At 42.0% G+C, this 20,898-nt stretch overlaps 1 protein-coding gene across 2 annotated transcripts in view; it reads right to left on the bottom strand.

Annotated features, from left to right (window-relative positions):
• ELOVL6 (ELOVL fatty acid elongase 6) overlaps positions 1–20,898 on the bottom strand; it is a 68,707-nt gene that overhangs the window by 13,067 nt on the left and 34,742 nt on the right. Inside the window, exons 1-2 of one of the 2 annotated variants that reach the window (XM_021394701.1) lie at positions 14,031–14,110; positions 10,256–10,387 (exon numbers count right to left, since the gene is read on the bottom strand). In XM_021394701.1, the coding sequence (XP_021250376.1) occupies positions 10,256–10,326 (71 nt within the window). In that variant the 5' untranslated portion in view covers positions 10,327–10,387; positions 14,031–14,110. Of the gene's footprint in view, positions 1–10,255; positions 10,388–14,030; positions 14,111–20,898 lie in introns of those variants that run through there. The other variant, XM_021394700.1, reaches the window with a different exon arrangement.

Here is a 20,898-nt window from a genome sequence, read left to right as displayed (position 1 = left end):
AAAATCCGTGCCTGAGCCAGGATGAGCAATGTTGCGCAACATCATTAATTGTATGTGGCTCAACACCTTGCCCTTGAATTAAGCAGAAGGACATCTGACCTCACTCTATCACTGCAAACAGTATTAGTGAATCCACATCAAATGCTCTGCTTTGAGGCACTTTCAGAGAGGAGACCCTCATACAAAGCATTTTCTGACCTACCACTTTCTAATGCTTCTTGCTAAACTTCCAAGTCTCAAATTCTCTGTCTTGATTACCCCAGGCATATCTGTATCTTTAAATAGTTTACAGACCATAAATAAAAAAGATAAATAGTCTATAGACACATGCTTCTTAACATCACCTTTTTACCATGGGCACCTCTGATATGTTGGCTGCATACTCTCAGGACCTCAAAATACAGAGTAATGCACAGGGAGACACAGTGCAAGTTAGCAAGCCCTGCTATCCAAGAAACACAAATAGCTGAAAACTTGCTTAGCTAGAAGACCAGATAAGAGCAATGCATGCCTGCCCCAGACTTTGTTGTACTCCTATTTTCCCCAACATATCAGGCTAATTCAATCACGGATTTGATCTGACACAGCTGGACAAAAGTCACAAATAACAAGAGCCTATGTAATGAGTTTTAAGAGCATCCCTGCTTATATTTCACTTTGTCTTGCCCCCCAAATTTGTGTAGGACCAGATCCCAGCAGTTCATTCTATGGTAGGAGAAAATATTTGAATTCTTTTTCCTCATGGATTTTTTGCTGCTGTTCTAATTATCATGGTTGCTTTGTATGAATGCTCCTTGCTGATCCCTTTACTCGCACCAGTGAACTCCAGAAGAAAACCAGGCATTTAAAACCACCTTCCTGCAGTGGATCCTGATCCATGCCCAACTCCTTGTGACAGAGGCAGATACAACAACCACACCAGCGAGGTGGAAAATTCTGTGTCAATGTTCTTAAAAACTCCTTTGCTAATGACCTCATTTGATAAAATGGCAGAAAATGTGAGTATTTAATGCCATTCAACAGCAAGTGATTCTGTGGGAAGTTCATTTCAACAGGCTTCTATCCAAGTCTAGGAAGAAGAAGCCTGAAGACATAACCAAGCCAGCTCGGCCACAGGTGCAGCAACTCTCACGGACAAAAACAGGATCCTGAACTCGCACAGTAAAAAGAAAATCTCATTACTTTAAAGTCAGCCTGAGGATTTTGCAGAAGACTGCAATGGTGGGATTTGCAACTATCATGATGTTACTGTGCACCTACATAGAATTCCTTTCTGCTCTATATTGTTTCTGCTTCATTGAAAAAAATTATGCTAGCTATAATTTCCCCATATTTTAACTAAACAAACTTTGGGCACTGGTATGAAAACATTAGCAACTCTTCGCCAGTGCCGCTGAACCACAATAATAATTTATATCCTCATTCTGTCTATAGCACTTTTAGTGTAAAACTGAATTTTAATATAAAACTATGCTATTCAAGAAGGAAGTTTATGCTACAATACTTTATCCTTTCACAAGAGTTTAGACATCCTTGTGCTCAGTTTCCAACAGACAATTTAAAACACAGTAACTGGTGCACCTGTGTTCTCCAAGGCTTAGCTGGTTGCTAAAATTATTTGGGACCATTAATTATTCTCTTGCAATTGTCAGAACAAGAAAAAAGTATGGAAAAAACCAACTTGGTTCCATGATGTCCCTTTTGCCTATGAAATCTGAACACCTTTAGAAAGCACATTTTAGGTTATGAAACCAGTTTTGAAGAGCGCTTCTGTTAATCTCATACTTTAGAAAGAACATAGAACTCATTTTTTTTTCAGTCCACGGATCCGAAAGGCTATAAGGTACCATAGTCTTCATAATGACTGAACTATTGTAATTAAGAGCACAATTTTCACACATGATTTGAGGTAATAAGTATCTTTAACTTCCTGAACTCCCTGAAAGCTTGAAATGATGCCTTTGTTCCAACCTGTAATTTCACTTATGCAGCTGAGGGCTCACATCATTTGGAAACATTTATTTTCTTCCAGAAGGTGTATTTGCTAACTAGAGATGGACTGTCTCTGTTGTGGTGCCTCCAAAACACACGGAGGCATATAGTTACCCCCTCTGCAAGGGAGCAAGAACACAAAGAATTGGGCAAGCCCCCTGCAGAGAAACCTTCCTTCTAAAGCCCTACTGCCCCATTGCTGCTCAGCATCTCCCCTCTCCCACCCCCTGACCAGGCAGAACAGATGGAGCTCATGGCCGGCCCCCTTTGAAGCTGATGGAGTCCCATTCAGGGTGGAATCAAAGCCACAGTATTGTTTAACAGGAAAAAAAAAAAAAAAAAAAAAACAGAAAAAGAAAAAAAGGGAAGAAAAGGAGGAGTTGAGGAATAACATACGCTCATATCAGTGTGACGCTCACCCTAAAACCTAGCAGTCAGCAGTACTGAAGGTGCATTACGATGGGGTGCTCTAGCTCTAAGTACCATATGTGCAAGCAAAAGTTCTGCTGATCTTTGCAGTTTTTATCCCTGGTTTAGCCCAAAGAATTTTCTTTGCATAAATTCACGCATACTTTGAGGTTTGGGCTCAGTCCTATCAAAACCCCAAAGCAAAATTTAGAGAATTCCCCTTCCAACTCTACCCATCCAATGCATAAACCTTGCATTTCAGACCTGTTTGCTGTATCTGACCCAGATGTTTCTCCAGGAAGCTTTTCAATGCAAATCATTTGAGTTTTCAGTGGGGACCAAACTTGAAGCCAGGCCAGCTCAGAGTGATTTAAAAATTGTGCAAATATTTTACATGGCTCTAAGAAATAATATATCATTTGTGCAGGTTTATATACCCATAAGCATATGCATTCATGCCCGGGTGGTTATGACTTTCCCACGTGATGAATTATTGGGAAGGAATGGAGGAATTGGAGGTATGTTAAAGTGACAGCTCACTCTGTGGCTTCAAGTGAGGGCAGATACTGTGCTCCTCGCATCAATCTCTTTCTCTCCTCTGCAATAAATACTTCTACGTGGGGCCACTCCCTTCAGCCTTTCCCTCTTGTCATAAGATTTCCCAGCCACAATTCACCTGGTTCCCAAAGCCATTTCTTTGCCCTTTTTATTGACAAAATTGGAGGAAAACAAAACAAAAAAACAAACAGGCTTATTTCCATTCCTCCCCAGAGACCTCATTGAGCATCCCAAACAGCAACATCCCTGCAGGGCTCCGGATCAATGGATGCTGTCATTGAGAAATTTTAATCTTGTTAACACTACAGCAGAGTAAAATCCATCGGATCCTCTCTTGCTAAAGCAGCAAGATCAACACCTCTACCAATTGCTGCAGCTACTACTTAGAAAAGGTTATTTAAAAAACAATCTGCAACAGCTACTGCTTTCTGATGCCTCCTCACCAAACCTGAATTCTCCCTCCAGAAAAAGTAGTTTGATCCCACTCCTGCCTTCTTTACGACTGGAATTAGCCATACTCAGGCAATCCTATACTGTGGGCTGGTGGAGGAGCCTATGCTGCTCACAGACAGCCATAGAAAAACAAATGCCAGCATCAGATTCTTGTGAGTAGTTTTTACAGCAGTTGTGCTTGGTCATCGCCCAGAAACAAGAGAGAACAGCAGAATTTGCTTACAAAGACACCATACCACGCTGAAAAACATTTAACTGCATTCTTGCAAAGGAGTAGTAGTTTTCCAGCTCTACCCACTGTATTTCATCTGACTTCCGAACAGTCGGTTACAACCCAATAGTAATTACCCATTATCTATTCTTTGCTCCTCAATGTGCTGTTACCTGACGCAGGTCCCCGGTCTTGCACACCAGACTTGCAGGAACACTATTTCTTGATGAAAGCTATCATTTCTCAAGCAATAACTCACTCTTCCGTCGCTAAATAATAAGTGGATTCTGGCTGCAGCTGAAGAGCCCCAGCACCCTGCGAAGGCTGTTTATACAGTGAGGCAGTTTTCTGTCAAGAACAATTTCTGAGTTCTTAGATATCTATTTCAGTAAGTTTAGACTGTGGCTAAACTGCTAAGAAAAAAAAAATCAATTTTCTACTTAAGCCCTGTATTTGGTACAAAATCTCGTAAGAATTAAGGAATCCATCTAAGCATTTCTATAGCAGCCCACGAGGATTCATAAGCATAGTATACCTCTTCAGTGATCTTTAATGAATGCTTTAGGGACATTTGCACTTGTTCCCCTGTCATCACTGAAATTATTCTCAGCATCCAACGTTATCTCAAGAAAATTTTAGAATAACTAATATTCCAGTGATTTAAATGATAATCCGAAAAAAGCGATACATCTATTTCTGCAGGATAATTTAAAGATACTTACAAGATCAAATGTATTAAGTTGGCAAAATAACCGCCATGTATAGCACTGAAATGTATGTATTCAGGAGTTTGAAATTATCCTGGGCAAATAAAGCCAAAATACAATATAGTAGAAGATTTAGCAGAGAATCAAGCCACCCAATAGAATCAGGAGTCACTAAAGCTGTAAAACAGGCAGGTAACAACTCAAGCAAAATCTAAGTTACAGATAAAGACTAGCATTTGACTGAATAAAGAAGGCTTAAAGAAGCTAAAAGTTATAATACAGCTGTAATAGGATGCTCAGAGCCATAAATTAAATGGCAGCTACAGGTCTGGAGTCACTGATCTCCCCTTTTGGCTCAGCGCTCCCTTGGGCGGACCAGCCCAGGGGGCTGCCTGCAGCTGGTGAACAGCAAATCTTCCAGGGATGGAGCAGCGATCTAGGGAAGGTGTGGAGTGACACAGGCACGAGGAAGCTCACCTGCTTAGAAGAGCACCTTAGAAAGAACATTTTACACTTGTCATCTGGTGGTAGCTTTGCTAAACTGTGGCTCACCACACATGTGTGGCATAGGCAGGCTCAGTTCTTTAAACTCCCCATACACAGTGCTCAGTCTGCTCGTCATTCAGTGTTGAGAGAAGTCAGCTTCCATGGGCTGGGGCAGGGTGACTGCATGAGAAAGGTGTAATTCAGAGTTACAGAGGATCAACGCTCTCACTGATTTTGAGTGGGGACAACAAGGCTGAATAGGTGCAACAAGTTGTTTCCAAATAAGGTACTGCATTCACTCTGAGTTTGGTTTTCCAGTCACAAAAACAAACAGAAAAAAAAACTAACCACTTTTTAAAGAAAGGAAGCCCAGTTTAGCACTTAATTTAGTGGCTGACAAGGGAGATGGTGGAATCAATATTGGTGACAGGTGGACGGTTGGACTGGATGATCTTAGAGGTTTTTTCCAAGCTTGGTGATTCTATGATTCTGAGTCTCTAAAGAAAGAGATTTTAACAGGAATTGTTTACCCCACGCTATCTGCATCTCCTGTAAAGTTGCATTAGCCAGGTCTCATGTGGCATCAAACACAGTTCTGGGAATAAAGATGTTTGTCATGAGATGCTCTTCTTATTTAGAAGCATATATCTTCCTGACAGGACTTTATTGCTCCTAGTCCACATATTTCTACTACCTCCATGCTGTTATTTTAATGCCAGCCTGCATTTGTTCTGCAATTTATAAACGCACCCTGCATAGCACTGTTTGCATTTCCCTCTTGGGATTACAGCTTAGCTTACAGAAAATAATGTTTTCTTCTTCAACTGTTACATCTCATTCAAGGGATTTTTGTCATTTTTACAACCATTCTGAATTCCTGCTTTTCACCCAGCTTTCAACTTTGGTTCCAAAAGGGTAATTAAAAAGATGTTCCCAATATCTGTTATATAAGAAAATCAGTTAAGTTTACATAGGTGAGCATAGCTCAGTTGAAATAAATCACTAAGTATATATTTGGGTTCTGAACAATCTCACATTGAGAATATCAATGCTTCTCAAATATAATTCCCTTGCTTTCAAGTTTAAAAGAAAGAAGATAATTAATTCACCTTAAATGCTACTTATTAACTTCAACGCTATTTGGCAAACATTGCTCTTTTCTTTATTAATTCATGTTCTCTTTGAATGCATTTTCAGAACCTATATAAAATTTCAGAGTATTTTAAGATTTTAATGGGCTGCTCAGCAACACAGGAAATGAAGATGTGTTTTAATCCTCGGGGTGAATGGCAGACCTTGAGTCTGGATGGAAATCTGAATGGCTTTTCATCAACTGTCTTACACATAGGCATGATAACTAGAAGGTATTTCAGAGTCCCAGATCCAAGCAATTGGACTCCTGTTTTTGAAGTTATGTTCAGTCTTTTCTGTTCAGCTCATCTCAGGACTGAGCTGCTCATATAATGATTTATTTTGGGTTATCTTGTTGGGAGCAATCTGCAGAACAAGTACATACCTTCCTACAAAATGCTGCTATGCTTGTGGAAACAAATCCATTACAGCAGACTCATAAAAGAAAAATGAGTTACCTTCTTGCAGTGAGACATTTTGTCTTTGTCTTTCAAATACAAAATAAGTTGCAACTGGAATATTCCACTTCTGAGGCTTTGTGGTAAGCAGCTAGTGGCCATTCACACCATTTCCACCTCTTCAAGAGAAAGTGCTTCCCAGGAAGAATGACATGCAGTCACCCTATACTGACATCAGCCTCTGCTACAAAACACAGCTGAAGCTGGATTAGAATCTGCATGACCTCAGATGATGATAGCAACATTATGAATGTGTGGTTTGGCCACACAAAGGCAAATTATGCCTCTCATGGCACCAGCCACAATCAGATTTAGCTTCTCTCTTTCTTCCTGCAGACAACTGCACCACGATGGATGCTTTAGCTTCCTCCTCTCTTCTATCAGTGTGATTGTATTCCTCAGAGAAAACAACATTTTGCTATTATTAGCTAGCATCCTGTCCCGGATTCTTCTGCTGGCAGCCGTTTAAGGATAGAGGGTGACTGAAAACAGTACCATACCACTGTCTTGTGTGAAGACAAGGCAATCAAACCCTTGTGTGAGCTCCTCGATAGCACTGCTACCCACACACAGACTCTAAGGCCCATAAAAGGAACTATAAAAATCCAGCTGAGATGTAATGAAACCATGAATTAACGACTACATGCCCTCCTGTGAGACTCCTGGTCTCAGCTTTGCTAATTTCTAGGATGCCAACGTGGCATTTTTGATATACACTAAAAAATATTTTGGTGCCAATGAATGACCCTAACTTCATGTTCAAAGGAGCACAAACATAGAACTGGCAATTCAAACTCGTGTTTTTGCAGGTTTTTCGCTCTTGGAAATATTCATAAATACATGGCTGACTGTCACTTTGACATGCAGGTGAATCAGCAACAGTTTCTTTGGGGTCTTACAAGTCTGAAAAACAAACAGTAGGCTCCTGTTGACAAGGAACAGTGCAGAGCTGCTCCCACAGGACCTCAGCGTACAACAAACTGGCTGCAAACAATTAAAGTGCATAAAATGGAAGGAAAAACATAAGACTGAAACCATGTCATGTCACACAACAACATCTTCTGTGCTTGAAACAGCTCAACAAGTCTGCTAGCAGGAAAAAGAAAACAACCCAAGAAAAACATCCCAAACTAATTTATCAGCAAAAGACTTCAGAAGATCATGTTTTCACAGTGGTTTCAAAGTGAAAAGCGAGATTTATTGTCACTGCCTTTACAGGGGTATTCACAGAGAAGCAGTAACTTTATCCCAGAGACAAAATGTTCGAAACTAGTTGATGCTTCCAAAGGGGAATAAAGCTGCTTTTCTGTCTTGCAGATCCTGTTGGCTGCCAGTGTTGACACAAAACTCACTTTTGACCAAACTCCCTGAATGCTCAGCAAGCTCAGTAGGGTGTTGTAGCTGTTTTGTTTATTTATAAGCGTGGCAAGTTTCCTACAGTAGCTGCTACCACATTTAAATGATCTTGGCAAGAGCAAGGCAGGCAGGATACATCATGAAAGAGGGCCGTGTCATTGCCTGGCAAGCAATTTCCCTTTTTTTTTTTTAAAAAAAAAAAAGTTCAGAACACAATTTTTCTAGCCTCTGCTAAGTGTTACTATTTCTGAGGATATCTGAAGTAGGTAAAATGGTAGGAGTGCTAACAGAGAGATAAACAAGGACTCTGGAAAAAGTCTCACTCTGACCTTGAGGCTGAGGACAACACCGAGGGCTCTCTATGCAGGTTTTTCTTCCTCACAGCAACCGCTCACAACAGACGTACATTACTTAGCATTTCCAAAAGGTACTGTTAAAATCATAGAACTTCAACAGCCCATAAAGCTAATGAGGAAGACTTTTTAAAATTGAGGAGTATTTTCCTGGATCTGTAGTAAGTTTACAAGTAAAACAACAGCATCTAAATCTATCCAAGTTTATCTTCAGAGGAAGTAGAAATATTTTTCAGACCAAGTATATGCAAATGAAACACCTAGTCATGCAAGGAGCCAGAAAAAAAGTCTCTTGGAAAGTAAAATTCAAGTTCCTTGTAAAGTTTATAGCAGTCAAAGTCTAGTACAGCTGGCTACAGAGTCAATAAAGTTGGGACTGACTCTGGCGTGTTCATTCTGGCAACTTGATGCTTCACAAAGGTGAAGAGCACATTTTAGATTTCACCCAGACTTCCCCAGCAGCTACGGTAGGCTGTGCATTAGCTATTTCATACGCCTACAATGAAAAACTCCAGCTATCAAGTAATGAACATGTTGATTTCAAAGTCTGAACGTTCTCAGTCCACCTACACGGCACTTTCACAACATAGTGCATATTACTGCTATTTATTGATTACCACATTGCTTTGTCTTTGAGAAGTAACTAATCAGTGAAATTGCTTACACAAGCCCCATGCTGTGCATGTCAGCCACAGAGCCACCTCAAAGCAATGTGATTTTAAAAATCATCCCAGTGACCCTCTTCAAAGCACAGTTCTGAAGCTGTACTTCCTGCCTGCAGATCGGGAAATAAACTACAACTGCTCTGCATACGTCAGCTGCTTTCTACGGACTGTGCTCAGTAACAAAGTGTAATTGGAATATGTACTTAGGGATCCAGCTGGCTACAAATCACTTTACAAACTGATTCACAAATGACGTGTCACCTAGGAAGCAATTCAACACTTGCTGAAATTCATCATGAGATTACAATTGTGTATAGGACAGTAACAACAAAAAGACGTTAGACACATAGCCAGAGGCACAGCTCCAAATACCATAAAAGGAAAATAGTAAATTTTCAGTGTTAGAACTTGCTCTCAAAGTTATCCCAGAATGCTCAGTTTTTATCTTATTATCACTATTATTTTAGAAATCTCTGAGTGATTAAAATCAAGCAAATATAGTTTAAAGTTCTACAGGTAGCATGTTCTAACTAAATAAGGAAAAATATAATTTATTTTTCGTTGCCAGAGTTTTAGGAAGTGCCAGTGATAGGACGATTCTGGAGAAGAAAGTAAATAAATACAAGAAGGGAAAATAATCAGACTTCTCTATTCCTACTTTGATTTACTCTGTAGAAACTCTCAGCTTAAAATACTCTTATCTTGTGAAAAATAATTCAATGTTCACAGCTGCTCAGTATGCAAACATGCTTTCTGTACTCATAAACTAATAAAATCAGTAATTTTTATACTGATATTAGAAAAAGATCCAGGTATCAGTGTTAGATATTTGTTTACAAATGGTTTCTATACTGTAGAGTGAACTATCAAGAATGTGAACCTGATTTCCCCATACTCAGTAATACAGAGCAACACACAACTAGATATGTCCATCACTAAAACAGAGCCTTTTTGCTGTGGAGCCACCCATTTGTTCTATTTGTAAGCTCTTTGCTTCTGATGGAATAATCAGGAAACAAATTCTGATCTCAGTCACAGTGACCCAGGTTTACCTCACTGTAATAGAGGTCAGAGTCTCAACTAAATATGCTGTATATGCACCCAAATAAATGTAATACCAACTAGAAAATGAGAACAAGACTAGCATTCTTAACTGGTCTATTTCTGTTTGTAGTTTGCATGGTAAATTTATTGCAATAATTCATGCTTTTTCTCCTGTCCTCACTTTCTTTTTCACCTTTGCTCTCCAAGAGTCTTACTGATTTCTCCTCTCTTTGAACGCTGTATGATCTGGCAAGTCAAAGGGGACCATTTCAACAGGGAAGGCTGATCAGGACATAACCCTGTAGAGCAGTGCTAAAGAAAGGCCACTTCTGGGCAAGCTTGTTGCCATACTAGCACTGCTGTTAAACCTTAAGAAACCAAAACACTTTTCAGAGACTACCGTCAAAAGCAGTTGATGAGAAGGAATGCCTACCTGAAGACGGCAAGGCTCAGGGACCAGAGCACTAGTGGTTTCCTCAGTTCAAATTTTGCTCGTTTGTTCATTAGGTGCCGACCACCAAATATGAAGGCAGCGTACAGGGCTGAAAATAGAAAAGATTTCTTCCTGCAAAACAAAACAAAAAAAACACCTGTCAAGAATCAAATTAGTATCAGATAGCAGAGTCACAGCTGGACATAACTGCCAAGTGCTTGTGTGCTTCCTTGAAAGGAAACTCTGTAGAAGACATTCCTGCAGCTCAGTGTAGATTTCTGTTCCTGTATGAACCTACATGCCTGCACATAAGTCCAGGTATTACTGCAAGCAAAACTGACCCTGGGGTAGTTCTCCCCCAAAAGGACAGCCAAATTTGGCTCTACGTCTTTCTCGGTTTATGAGGACTGATCTTCTGTGAAGACCAGAACAGATGCTAGAGAGCCCAGGTGGTCCTCCACCTTCTACAAGCACAATGAGGTGAATGCTTCACGAGGTTTTGTGACATGATATTTTCATATCCCGTTTGGTGCTACTTGGCAATTTTGTTTCCCACAGTTTCTTCCAAAAAAGATACTTAAAGATCTTGAGCATTGCCGGGCAGTAGGAAGAGACCCATGAGGGTGAGCTGCAAGAGGTCAATAGCCCTGTTAAGCTGCAGCGATGTCGTGTCATGCCCTGCTGCAAGCCCTGCTTACAATTGCCATTGTGGGAACTCCAGTGAATGTGCTGAAAGGTCATGCAGGGCTCTGCTGAGGAACTCCAATGATACTGGTAAAATTGCAAGCCTTATTTTTAAAAACGCCTGACAGTAGCCCAGCTCAGCAATAATCAGCAAGCATTTGAACTCCGGTACTATAACTCATTGTAAAAAAACCACTGGATGTCAAAATTAGACTCAGTTTGGGATTCCTTCCCACACATTGCTACATCACACTGAGTAAAACACCATTCATGTACAGCTCTAATGGTGGCCTGACTGGGTGGCTATATTTAGGAGCAGATTTTTCTCTATAAAAGAAATGATTACATACAAAAATATAAGTGGAATATGTCTTTGTGCCGGGAGGTGTTGGTTCTTTCTGGATTCCAAAAAGAAAGACACACGCACTTTCAAGAAAGGCAACTATTTTATCAATATCTCAAGAAAGGTGACAGCAAGCGACAAGATCTCATGTCCCTTCTGACACAGGAAGCCTGAAAGGATGCAGCACCAGACTGACCTATGCTCAGGGCATGGAGCACTACAGGCTTCTGAAGTGAGTACTGCAGTCTCATAACTGCACTGGACTCCTTTCCTCTTCAGCAATACAGACCACAATAATTCACACTAGGTGATATTTCATTTTGGTCCTTATTATGACATTATTTCTTGTGAGTTCAGTCAGCTGAATGAGGTCAGCAGCCAGATTACGCTAATTAGAACGGATAAATTTTAGGTCACTTTTACCAGCTTTATAATGAGTTCAGCATTGTCTGCAGTGATGGCAAACGGCATTCCCATTGCACACAGCTCTGTGCTGGCAGTGCCAGACATGAGGGGTGACTGCAGAGAGCAGCTGGAAACTGTTTCAGACATGGAGTGAGGCAACACCTAACTCCTACAGAGGGATGAACAATACTGAACAAAGATTAGTCTGACTTTGAATGCTTTTTTTTTTTTTAAATGACTCTTGATGACTTCTGATAACTTCTATTTTTGCCAGCCAAAGGTCTTTGAATTTTCTACTCTTTGCAGCATAATAGTGGATAAAGGACTCGGCAACCCAGGTGATACAGTTACAAAGGAGTTGGAGAAGTTTGCACTCTTATTAATCTGTTTAACAGCATTAGAGTGGTATTACCCAGCCTCCTAGCAATAATTTCGTGATACATATTCACGAGAAGTTCATGACTACAGTCTGGTTCCTGGACTAGAGACAAAGCAACAGCAATTTGGCAGCATTCAATTATATCTGATGTGCTTTTAGCCAAAGGAGACTCACACCAAATGAGGCTTTTTAAAGACAGAGTTCGGAGTCATTCTACAGCACTGCAACTATCATTGCTAGTATCTGTAGAGACACTAAGTAAAACAGAACAACAACAACAAAAACCTTGAAGCTTAGAAAAAATCCCCCCAAAGTAACTCCATGGCAGACTCGCATCCAGTAGCTTCAATGCTAGCATGTTCATGTGTTTGTCATCAACACTGTTCTGCAGGGTAACACAGTAGACATAAAGACAAGCCTGCCAAATCCTCCACGTTTTTCTGGCATTTCTGTTTCTCACAGTTGTCTCCCACCTTCCTACATTTTCAGACTTCAGGAACTAAGTACTATCTATACTGAATAGAACTCCGTATCTTGCTGTAGAAAGTTGCCAGCTTGTTCCCCCAAAAGGGAGGCAGAGGAATTTTCTAGAGAAGCTGTAAGACGCTCTGCTCGGTCCGGAGGTTCCTGTGAAAAGGGGAAGACTGAAAACGTGAGGGATGCCACCTGCACCTAGACACATACTAATACACTCAGACTGCCCACACTGCACAGAGCGCTTCAGTCACTGTCTTAGACAAATCCTAAAGCAGGGACAGGCAGCGCTACCTTCACCTGGAACACAGCCCACGGTGCTTGACTGACCCCTGCACTGTTTAAATCAGGGAGAAGTTTTGTGTTTTATAGAACGTTTGGGTACTTATGTGCTTTTCAGAGGCTCACATCCTTCATTAGATTTGCCGCCTGTTAGAGCAATGAAGACAGGAAAGAAGGAAAAGCATAATGGAGAAGAGGGAGGCAGAAATAAGTGATTTTTAAAATACCAAGAAGAGAAGAAATGACACAGCATTCAAAAATAATGGCCTGAGGCCTTGAGATGAGTCTCACGTGCAGCAGCACGAGCCATTGTGGCATCTGTGATGCGAAGCAAGATAGCCCAAAACACTGTAGCGCCTCCGACAAGGTGTTTGCAGCCCAGACGCACTGTTGTCACTTTTTATTCTGAAAATAGCAGCCTGAGTCATTGTTGTAGAGCTTTCTGATGCTAATGAGTAAACTGATATACATATATGATATAAAATGTAATATCTCCAAAAGATTTTCTTTAATGGTTAAGGAAATCCATACAGAAACACACAGAGGACAACCTTTGCTGACCTTTTAACAACTCCCTGTAACGTAACACAGGATTAACCCCGTAATAGCACTCAGCAGGGGCACAGTAAAGTGAAGCATGGTTATCCACTTCTGTTTACCTTCTATAGGATTTAGAGTTTTTTTTTTTTATAAAGATGTATTTACTTTCCACAGGCAGAGCTCATTCTTAAATTCATTATCGCCTCTGCATAAGCTGTTAAAGGGAGCACAAGTCAAAAAAAACAAACAAAAAAAAAACCACCACCACAATTGCCAGAGCAGAGTGCTTCTGGTAAAGAAACAGGCAGTTTCAGGCTCCTGATGCTTTTCTTGTGGCATTCTTCATCAAGATTTTGTTTACCTTACAAAAAATATGTATTTTACTAAAACAAAAAAAGAAAAATGCAGGATGCTTGGTAAGATGAAAGACAGGACAGTTTTCTTACCTGTTTCTCCCAGTTTCCAACAAAAAATAATTGTGTTTATTACTGAAACTCCAAACTTAAGAGCCTAATTGCAGCGCTTCAGCCCAAAGCAGCTGTAATGCTATAATGGAAAGGAAAATACAGCAACAATAGTGGGGTGGCAAAGTCTTTGGCTACCGCAAACACAGACAAGCCCAAATGCAGCAGCTGTGGATGCAGAAACAAGTGAAAAGAGCTGCTTACCTCTGGAAGGCCTCAGATAAGCAGAGATCTTCAGCAAGGTACCCTTGTTTCCACTGCCAACCCTTAAATTAGGTCTGGGAAGGGGTGGATCCTGGCTCCAGCCCTTCCGGTCACTCAGGTGCACTGCATGCACCTGAGCTCCCCTGGGTAGGCCCTGCCTTCCCATCAGGTGCTCAATCACTGGTTCAGGCTGTGACTTAGCATTTCTGCTACAGCAACATAAATCATGCAGCACCTTGAGGACTGGAGTCCACCAGCAGAGGCTGGCAGCCTTGGCAAAGGAGCTTTCTCTTGGATGCTTGTTTAAATATCACACATTCTGCATGTACAAAAAAAGGGTGTGAAAATGCTTCACAGTCTCTCAGGGTGTCTACTTCAGGAATGCTGTCAAAGCAACCCTTTCTCTCCCTCTTCTCAGATTCAGCCCTTACAGAGCCAGCACAAAGAGATGCGATGTATCAGATGTGTGCATGAAAACACAGTCTGAGAGCCTGGCTTTGATCTGCACTGCTGCCTTTGTTTTCTATTGACCACGCTAGCCCTCATAATGGAGAAAGAGCAAAATGCAGAAGAGGAAGACTAGCCCAAAATGCACATGCCAACGCAGACCGATTTACTCCTACAGCCTAACCATCTTTTGACATTTATATTTAGAGCAGCCAGGACGAGTCAGACACATAGGTAGCTGACTCACCAATGACGCTCTCTGACATCACAGGCTACTAGAGAGTAAACAGGGATACATGTCAGAACAATCCGCTGATTTCCAAAACTTGCCTCTCAAGGAGTGCTCAGACCTCTAACTCCCTTGTGAGGGGCACTGCTGGATATGCAGGGGCTGTCCTTCCCAGCAGCCAGGGCAGCTCCCCATGTACCCCTCTGCCAGCAGCAAGGGGAAAGGAGTCAGAGAACAAGTCCTGGGTGGGGTCTACTATCCCCACAGCTACCTTTTCACTGGGGTATTACATCCATCATCACATTTAAGGCATGATCAACATACAGAAGCTGCATCCTCAACCCACAGGCTCAAATCCATGGAAAAGCAGCTTAAAGGGAATTGAATTATTTTTTGTAGCTTACCACAAAATCACAAGCCCCTGTGATCCAGCTGGGTAGCTGCCTAGAGATAGTCCCCATTCCCCATCACTAGCCTTCATGGGCATTGCCCCTGGGGAGGTAAGGTAAGGGAGCGAGGGGCCACACCCTCCTTGTTAGCCATAAACTAAAGTGAATGCAGCTAGGGAAGAAAACAACAACAGGAAACTTTATAATTTGCTTTCCCTGGGTAGGGGAAATGTTAGAGAGGTGTAAAAGTGCTAAAACAAAGATAAAATTCAGGGACAATTTTTTTAGATGGAAGAGTCAAACTCAGCTCTGAAGAATATGAAATTCATTGGTCTTTATAATCTTCTAAGCTTAATGAAACAAACTACAAACCCTTAAAAACTTGCAAGCTACAATCCCAAATATCTGCAATATCATGAAAGAAAAATTACTCCTGAAGTGGAAAGCACTGCAGAAAGCAAAACAAAACAATCTCCAGAACTGTGGGTATTGAAACCAGCTGCCAAAAGTTTATTATCCCTGAAGGCAAATCAGCTTTATCTTCAGCTCTGTCCCAGGCTTCCTCCACTTCTAAGTTGTGCTTTGAACAGGGATCCTCCTAACGAAGATGGAGGTGACAGCGTGCTTGCAGTGATGGCAGTCTTCTGAGCGTCTTTACCTAGCACAGCAATAGAAATCCCAGCCTGGCAGGCTGGATGGCCTCACACTCTGCTGGTGTCACATGTGACAGCATTCAGCCTCTGCTAAAGCCTGAGTGTCCATCTCCAACGTCTCCATTCTTCCTTAGGGACAGGCCAGAATATGACCTCACTGCTGATGCTGATCATAAATAACTACTACAATGGCCCAAAATTTACAGCATCAGAACTACAAGTTGACTCATAGTAATGTACCAGCTAAAATGATGACCATCCCTGGTCCTGTTAAGAGTCTTCATGGCTGCTGATGTAGTCAGAAAGACTTCCCCTCCAATGGGAGCCTAGGCTAAACTCATCGGTATCACTTTGATACATACCTACTTAATGCTAAGAGTTACACTGGTTATAAGAAGCAGTGTCCCCCTCGGCCCACCATGGGTTTCTCCAGGCTTTGCGAGGCCTTTCAGGCAGATGCTGGAGAGATGGCAGAGAATAGAAAAGCCAATGTATGTCAGAGCACTGCAGCTGTGATGAAAAGCTACAGTACTTTCACTCTTAATTTCATCAATGCAAATTTAAACCTCTGGCTTCCACAATAAAAACCTAGAGCTAGTAAACAAGCTCAACAGCAAGTGAACTTGGGGACTACTGACCTACATCTCTCCCGGTTAAAGCTGCTCTATTTGTACCCAGGTGTCAACTGGAAGTGATTAATGGTGATACAAGTGGAGTTATGTCATAGAGACACAGCTTGAAAATAACTAGATCTCCTATTGCCTCACTCCTTTGATCTGCTTCATCTGATCAAAACAATCAATGATTACGACATTTAATGAGTTTATATTTAAGTATTACATCAACATAAGACCTACAGATCCAGCAAGACCCCTTGAAGCAATTTTTGAGTGTTATTTATATAGACAAGTGCTGCTTCAGTCAGTGCTTTGAGGACAGATATTTATTTATTTGACAGGACACAATGCAACACTGGAAATAACACATCAGCAAGAACACTTTGCTAACACTACCTATACCTCTGCATCTGCAGGTACACCTTTGCAGGTCAGCTATCTCTACCACTGCAAATGCAGCTTGTAAGTACTCTTGGAAACAGTGACTGTTGGATCCTCAAAAATACTGGCAATAAAAATAATAATTTAAAAAAGCAGTCGTTAAAAAGGGAAAAAGAGAAAAAAGAAATATAAAAAATGCAGTGATCGCAAGCAAGTAGCATGCTGTTCTTCAGTCTGTCCTAAAAGACATTCCAGCAGACGTTGCTCCCTTTCAGCCTTCTGCAATACTGCCTCAAAATGATGTTGCCACAACTGCTACTGGATTGCAAAACACAAACAAAACAAGTTTTCATCTTTCTGAGCGGGTTCCCAGCCAAAAGAGACATACAGGATTCTCCTCTGGAACAGAGAGTAACCTGGAAACAGGGCAGCCACGAGCAGTGTACAAATAAGCCCTTATATGTCAGGCTTGGTGACCACCTTATGGACAGGATCACTTTGTAACTCTTCCAGTGCTGGCAAAAATTAAACTACCCTTGAGGAAACCAAACTGAAGGGATGCCTGAAAAGCACAACAAATTAGAATGACCTCACTACTCTTCTCCTCATCTAAAGACTGAGACCCAGAGAGATGGATCTGAGCAAGCCAGCAATGCCATTTTGTGGCTTAGGTCTGATTAAAAGGGGACACTGGTGCCAGTGACATCTCTGCAGCAGAGCTGCTGAGTAAAATGACTTGCTTTCAAATCCTATAAATGCTCATTGCTCTGTGGAGGAGGAGGGGGACAACAGAGCTCACAAAAAAATATAACTGAGCTGAGAAGGAAATGAAGGAATCTTTTCCATCATCCACCAGTGAAGAAAAATCAGGCCATCTGGAGAACAACTACCCGCTCTGACCAGTCCTGCGGTAGCTTTTGATGCCTGATGGCAAAGATTGCTTGAAGTATCTAATAAAATCTCAGGATATCTGACCTTCGTCTGCTGCTGTGCGATCAAGTGACAAAGGAAGCCAATGGAAAAGCTGCAGTGAACCTGGGCCTAATTCTTAACTGACAGGAAACCAACAGAATCCACAAAAAGAAATGGTGCAATCTTGCATCTTTTCAACCACGTCTCTAAAAGAGAGAGCCCTTCCAAACAGCCACTCCCTCTTTTACCAGCTGGGTAGCAGGATGGAAAAATGTAAGGGTTTTCCAGCAGGAGGAAGAAGTTCAGAGCCGCCACAAGGCAGGTTTCCATGTTGCTGCCTTCTTATGACATGATGTTCTGCCTCTTGTTCAACATGTCCCCCAGCAGAGAATGTATTAGCTGGCTAAGTAATAATTACCGAGTGACATTTTCAGGAACTAAACTTCTTCACTACATATGTAAGAATTTTATGCTTTTTATTCCTAGCAGAGGCTTCTATCCTCAGACTAATAAGTTAATACATTTCTGAGTACTTTTAATCTGTTGCAACTCCCGTGTCATCGGCCATGACCTATAGCTTCCTCCTTAAATCCAGAATTGTTCTACCTGAAATCAGTACCTTTAAAACAGAGCATTACAGAGGCAAGCTAGCCTGAATCCAGCTAAACTTATTTGAGAAGACAAGGTACAACACCCTGAGAAATACTGCCAATGGTAAACCAGTGGAAGTAATTTTCTCCTTATGGTCACACTTCTCAGAAGCCAGCTCAGACAATAACAGGCCGGATGACACTCCAAAAACCTGCATCAGAAATGAAGACAGGGCAGGAACATAGTAAACGTGTGTGATCCCCAGCATCCCTTCCTCAATTACTCCCACAGCCAGGCTGTTTTTCCAGGCGTTTTTGGCAAACATCCTGTTCACAGTCCTGAACCAGTCTGCAGCAATAGGCATAAACCAGCAGGAGTGGCACAAGGCAGTACAAAGTACACAGTATTAATGTGGCTTATCTATATCCTGTCAGCAATAAGTTGATGACAGCTCATTTGGGCTTTTCACCCCTGCCTAAACCTTCATGCCTGAGGCAGGCACCCACGTCTCACATTAGAGGTGATAGGACGTGCCAGCTTGGCCCAGCTGATGAGTTGAGGTCTTTCTTTTCACTGCCAACCATGAGAGCATGGCTGTTCCCTGCCCTTAGCTGCCGCCTCACCTAATTAGATGGGATCCTAAACTGCTTAGCAGTATTTCACTTTCCATCGCAGTACAAAGAGCCCAGGTTACTAAAGGATTAACAAGCATAACATTAAAGTGTTATGTACACATGGAGAGGTTCAAATGCTGGTTTCTGCCAAATCCTGGTCGCAAGGGACCTGTAGAAACATAGGAAGTGCCAAAAGGAAAGGAATCTGGACCAGGGTGGAAGTGGTTGCACACGTGACACTGCACAAAGGAAAATCAGCATGACCAGGAGGGAGCAGTGACTGGCACACAGCTCCAAAGGAAGGAAATAAAAACGCTTTTAAGCAATTCAAATACCACCTTCAGAACGTAATGACTTAGGTGACTAAGGGGCAAAACCAACCAATTACTGTAAACGAACAAGAAAGCCTGCCACTGTGTCAGTGATACCACCTCAGGTGTTTTAAAATAGAAAGCAGTCTCCCACAAATTAGGGAAATAAATAAGTGATCCAACCTTTGCTTTTTTCCCAAAGGTTGCATAACCAAAATTTGTTTTACATCTCCATAGATATTCCTTTTGCTATCACTTTTCTTAACTGAATTGTCTACCACTGATTTCCTCTGTAACTGTTGGGTTTCTCTCCAAGGCAGGCTTTCTAACTTAGGGCTTATACAGAAGCAAAGACAAGTCTTGTTCAGTAAAGAACAAGTAAAGTGCACCAAAATTAATTTTTATATCGCACAGAGGGTGCGATATACCCATTTATTCTCATCACCATTCCTTACCACTTTCTTCCAGATGGCTTTTACAAGACACCAGTAAACCTGTGCCTCCTGCACCTGCCCACCATTCCTGTCAAGCCATGAGCAGCTGTGGTAACGTCACACAAACCCATTTTCTTTAGAGCCTCTTGCAGGGATGCTCTGATGCTCCCTTGGCAGCTGTGTGCAGGATCTGGGGGGCATTACAACCTTCCCTTGCCCAAAGCAGCACCATCCCAGTGCCTTCCAGCCTGCGCCAACCAGGTGCTCCAGTTTCTGTGCAAGTGCTCTCCACACACATTAACACTAGCACGCTTTTACAAGTTTCTCTCCCTGGGAAAGGCAAATGCTATCTCTTTCAGGATGGTAATGATCAACGCAACTGCATGTTTGCCGTGGAGCTAACACAAGCATCCAGAGAAAAATGAGCAACAACGTGCACTCAACAAGTTTTTCCGCTTTCCTGATACCCTAGAGCAAACGGCAGTTTGCTAATGTTTACTGCTCTCCTTTCTGTTTTCCCCTTCAGCTGTAGCCTCCTTTGAGATTATTAAGTCTAAGAGCAGTATAAATGCAGGTCAGAGAGTTTCACAGTTACTCTGTTCGGACCAAGCTTTCACTACTGTATGTGTTCCAGTCTCAAGCTCAAAACACCAAAGGGAAAGAAGCTACTCCTTCTCTAAGAATCCATGCCAGCAATTCCCTTCCCTCCCCATCTTAGGGTTTTTTCACTTTACTTTTCTTCCCTGCCTCCTGTATCCACAGCGACTTACAAACACACACATATGTTCCTGTATCTCACCCCTTCCATGTTCAAAAGCAAAAAGTAATTGGCTGCTGCCATGGTTCTAGCTAGTGACTGGGTGTGCAGAGGGGTCTGGGCAATGGACTGAGCATTGTAGAAGGAGACATGGAAGAGAAAGGCCTTGCAATGAAGGCTGAGTTCCTGTGGCTGAGCTTCTCACCCACATTTCTGAAGAGTGTCAGATCCAGGCTGCAACCTGCGCTCCACCCATCCCGCCCCACCCCAGGAGCTTTTGCCCTACAAAAAACAAGGGAGTTATAGGGCCAGCAGCCAGGCGACAGGGCTAACGCGACTTCAGTCACAGCCCTACCAGATTGTACTGCTTAAGTCTGTGGACAGTCCTTTCTTCTGATGTGCATTTAAAGAATGTGCAAGTATACACTCAACACCCCACAGCATCTCTTCGGTGCTCATCTTTGCTTGGATGGCAGGAAGAATGAGTCCCACTTCTACTTCCCACTCATTCCCTTAATTAGTGCCAAGTGTAT

Source organism: Numida meleagris, chromosome 4 (assembly GCF_002078875.1).
Source record: "Numida meleagris isolate 19003 breed g44 Domestic line chromosome 4, NumMel1.0, whole genome shotgun sequence".
Classification (NCBI taxonomy): Eukaryota; Metazoa; Chordata; class Aves; order Galliformes; family Numididae; genus Numida; species Numida meleagris.
This window is presented reverse-complemented; position numbering and strand designations above follow the sequence as displayed.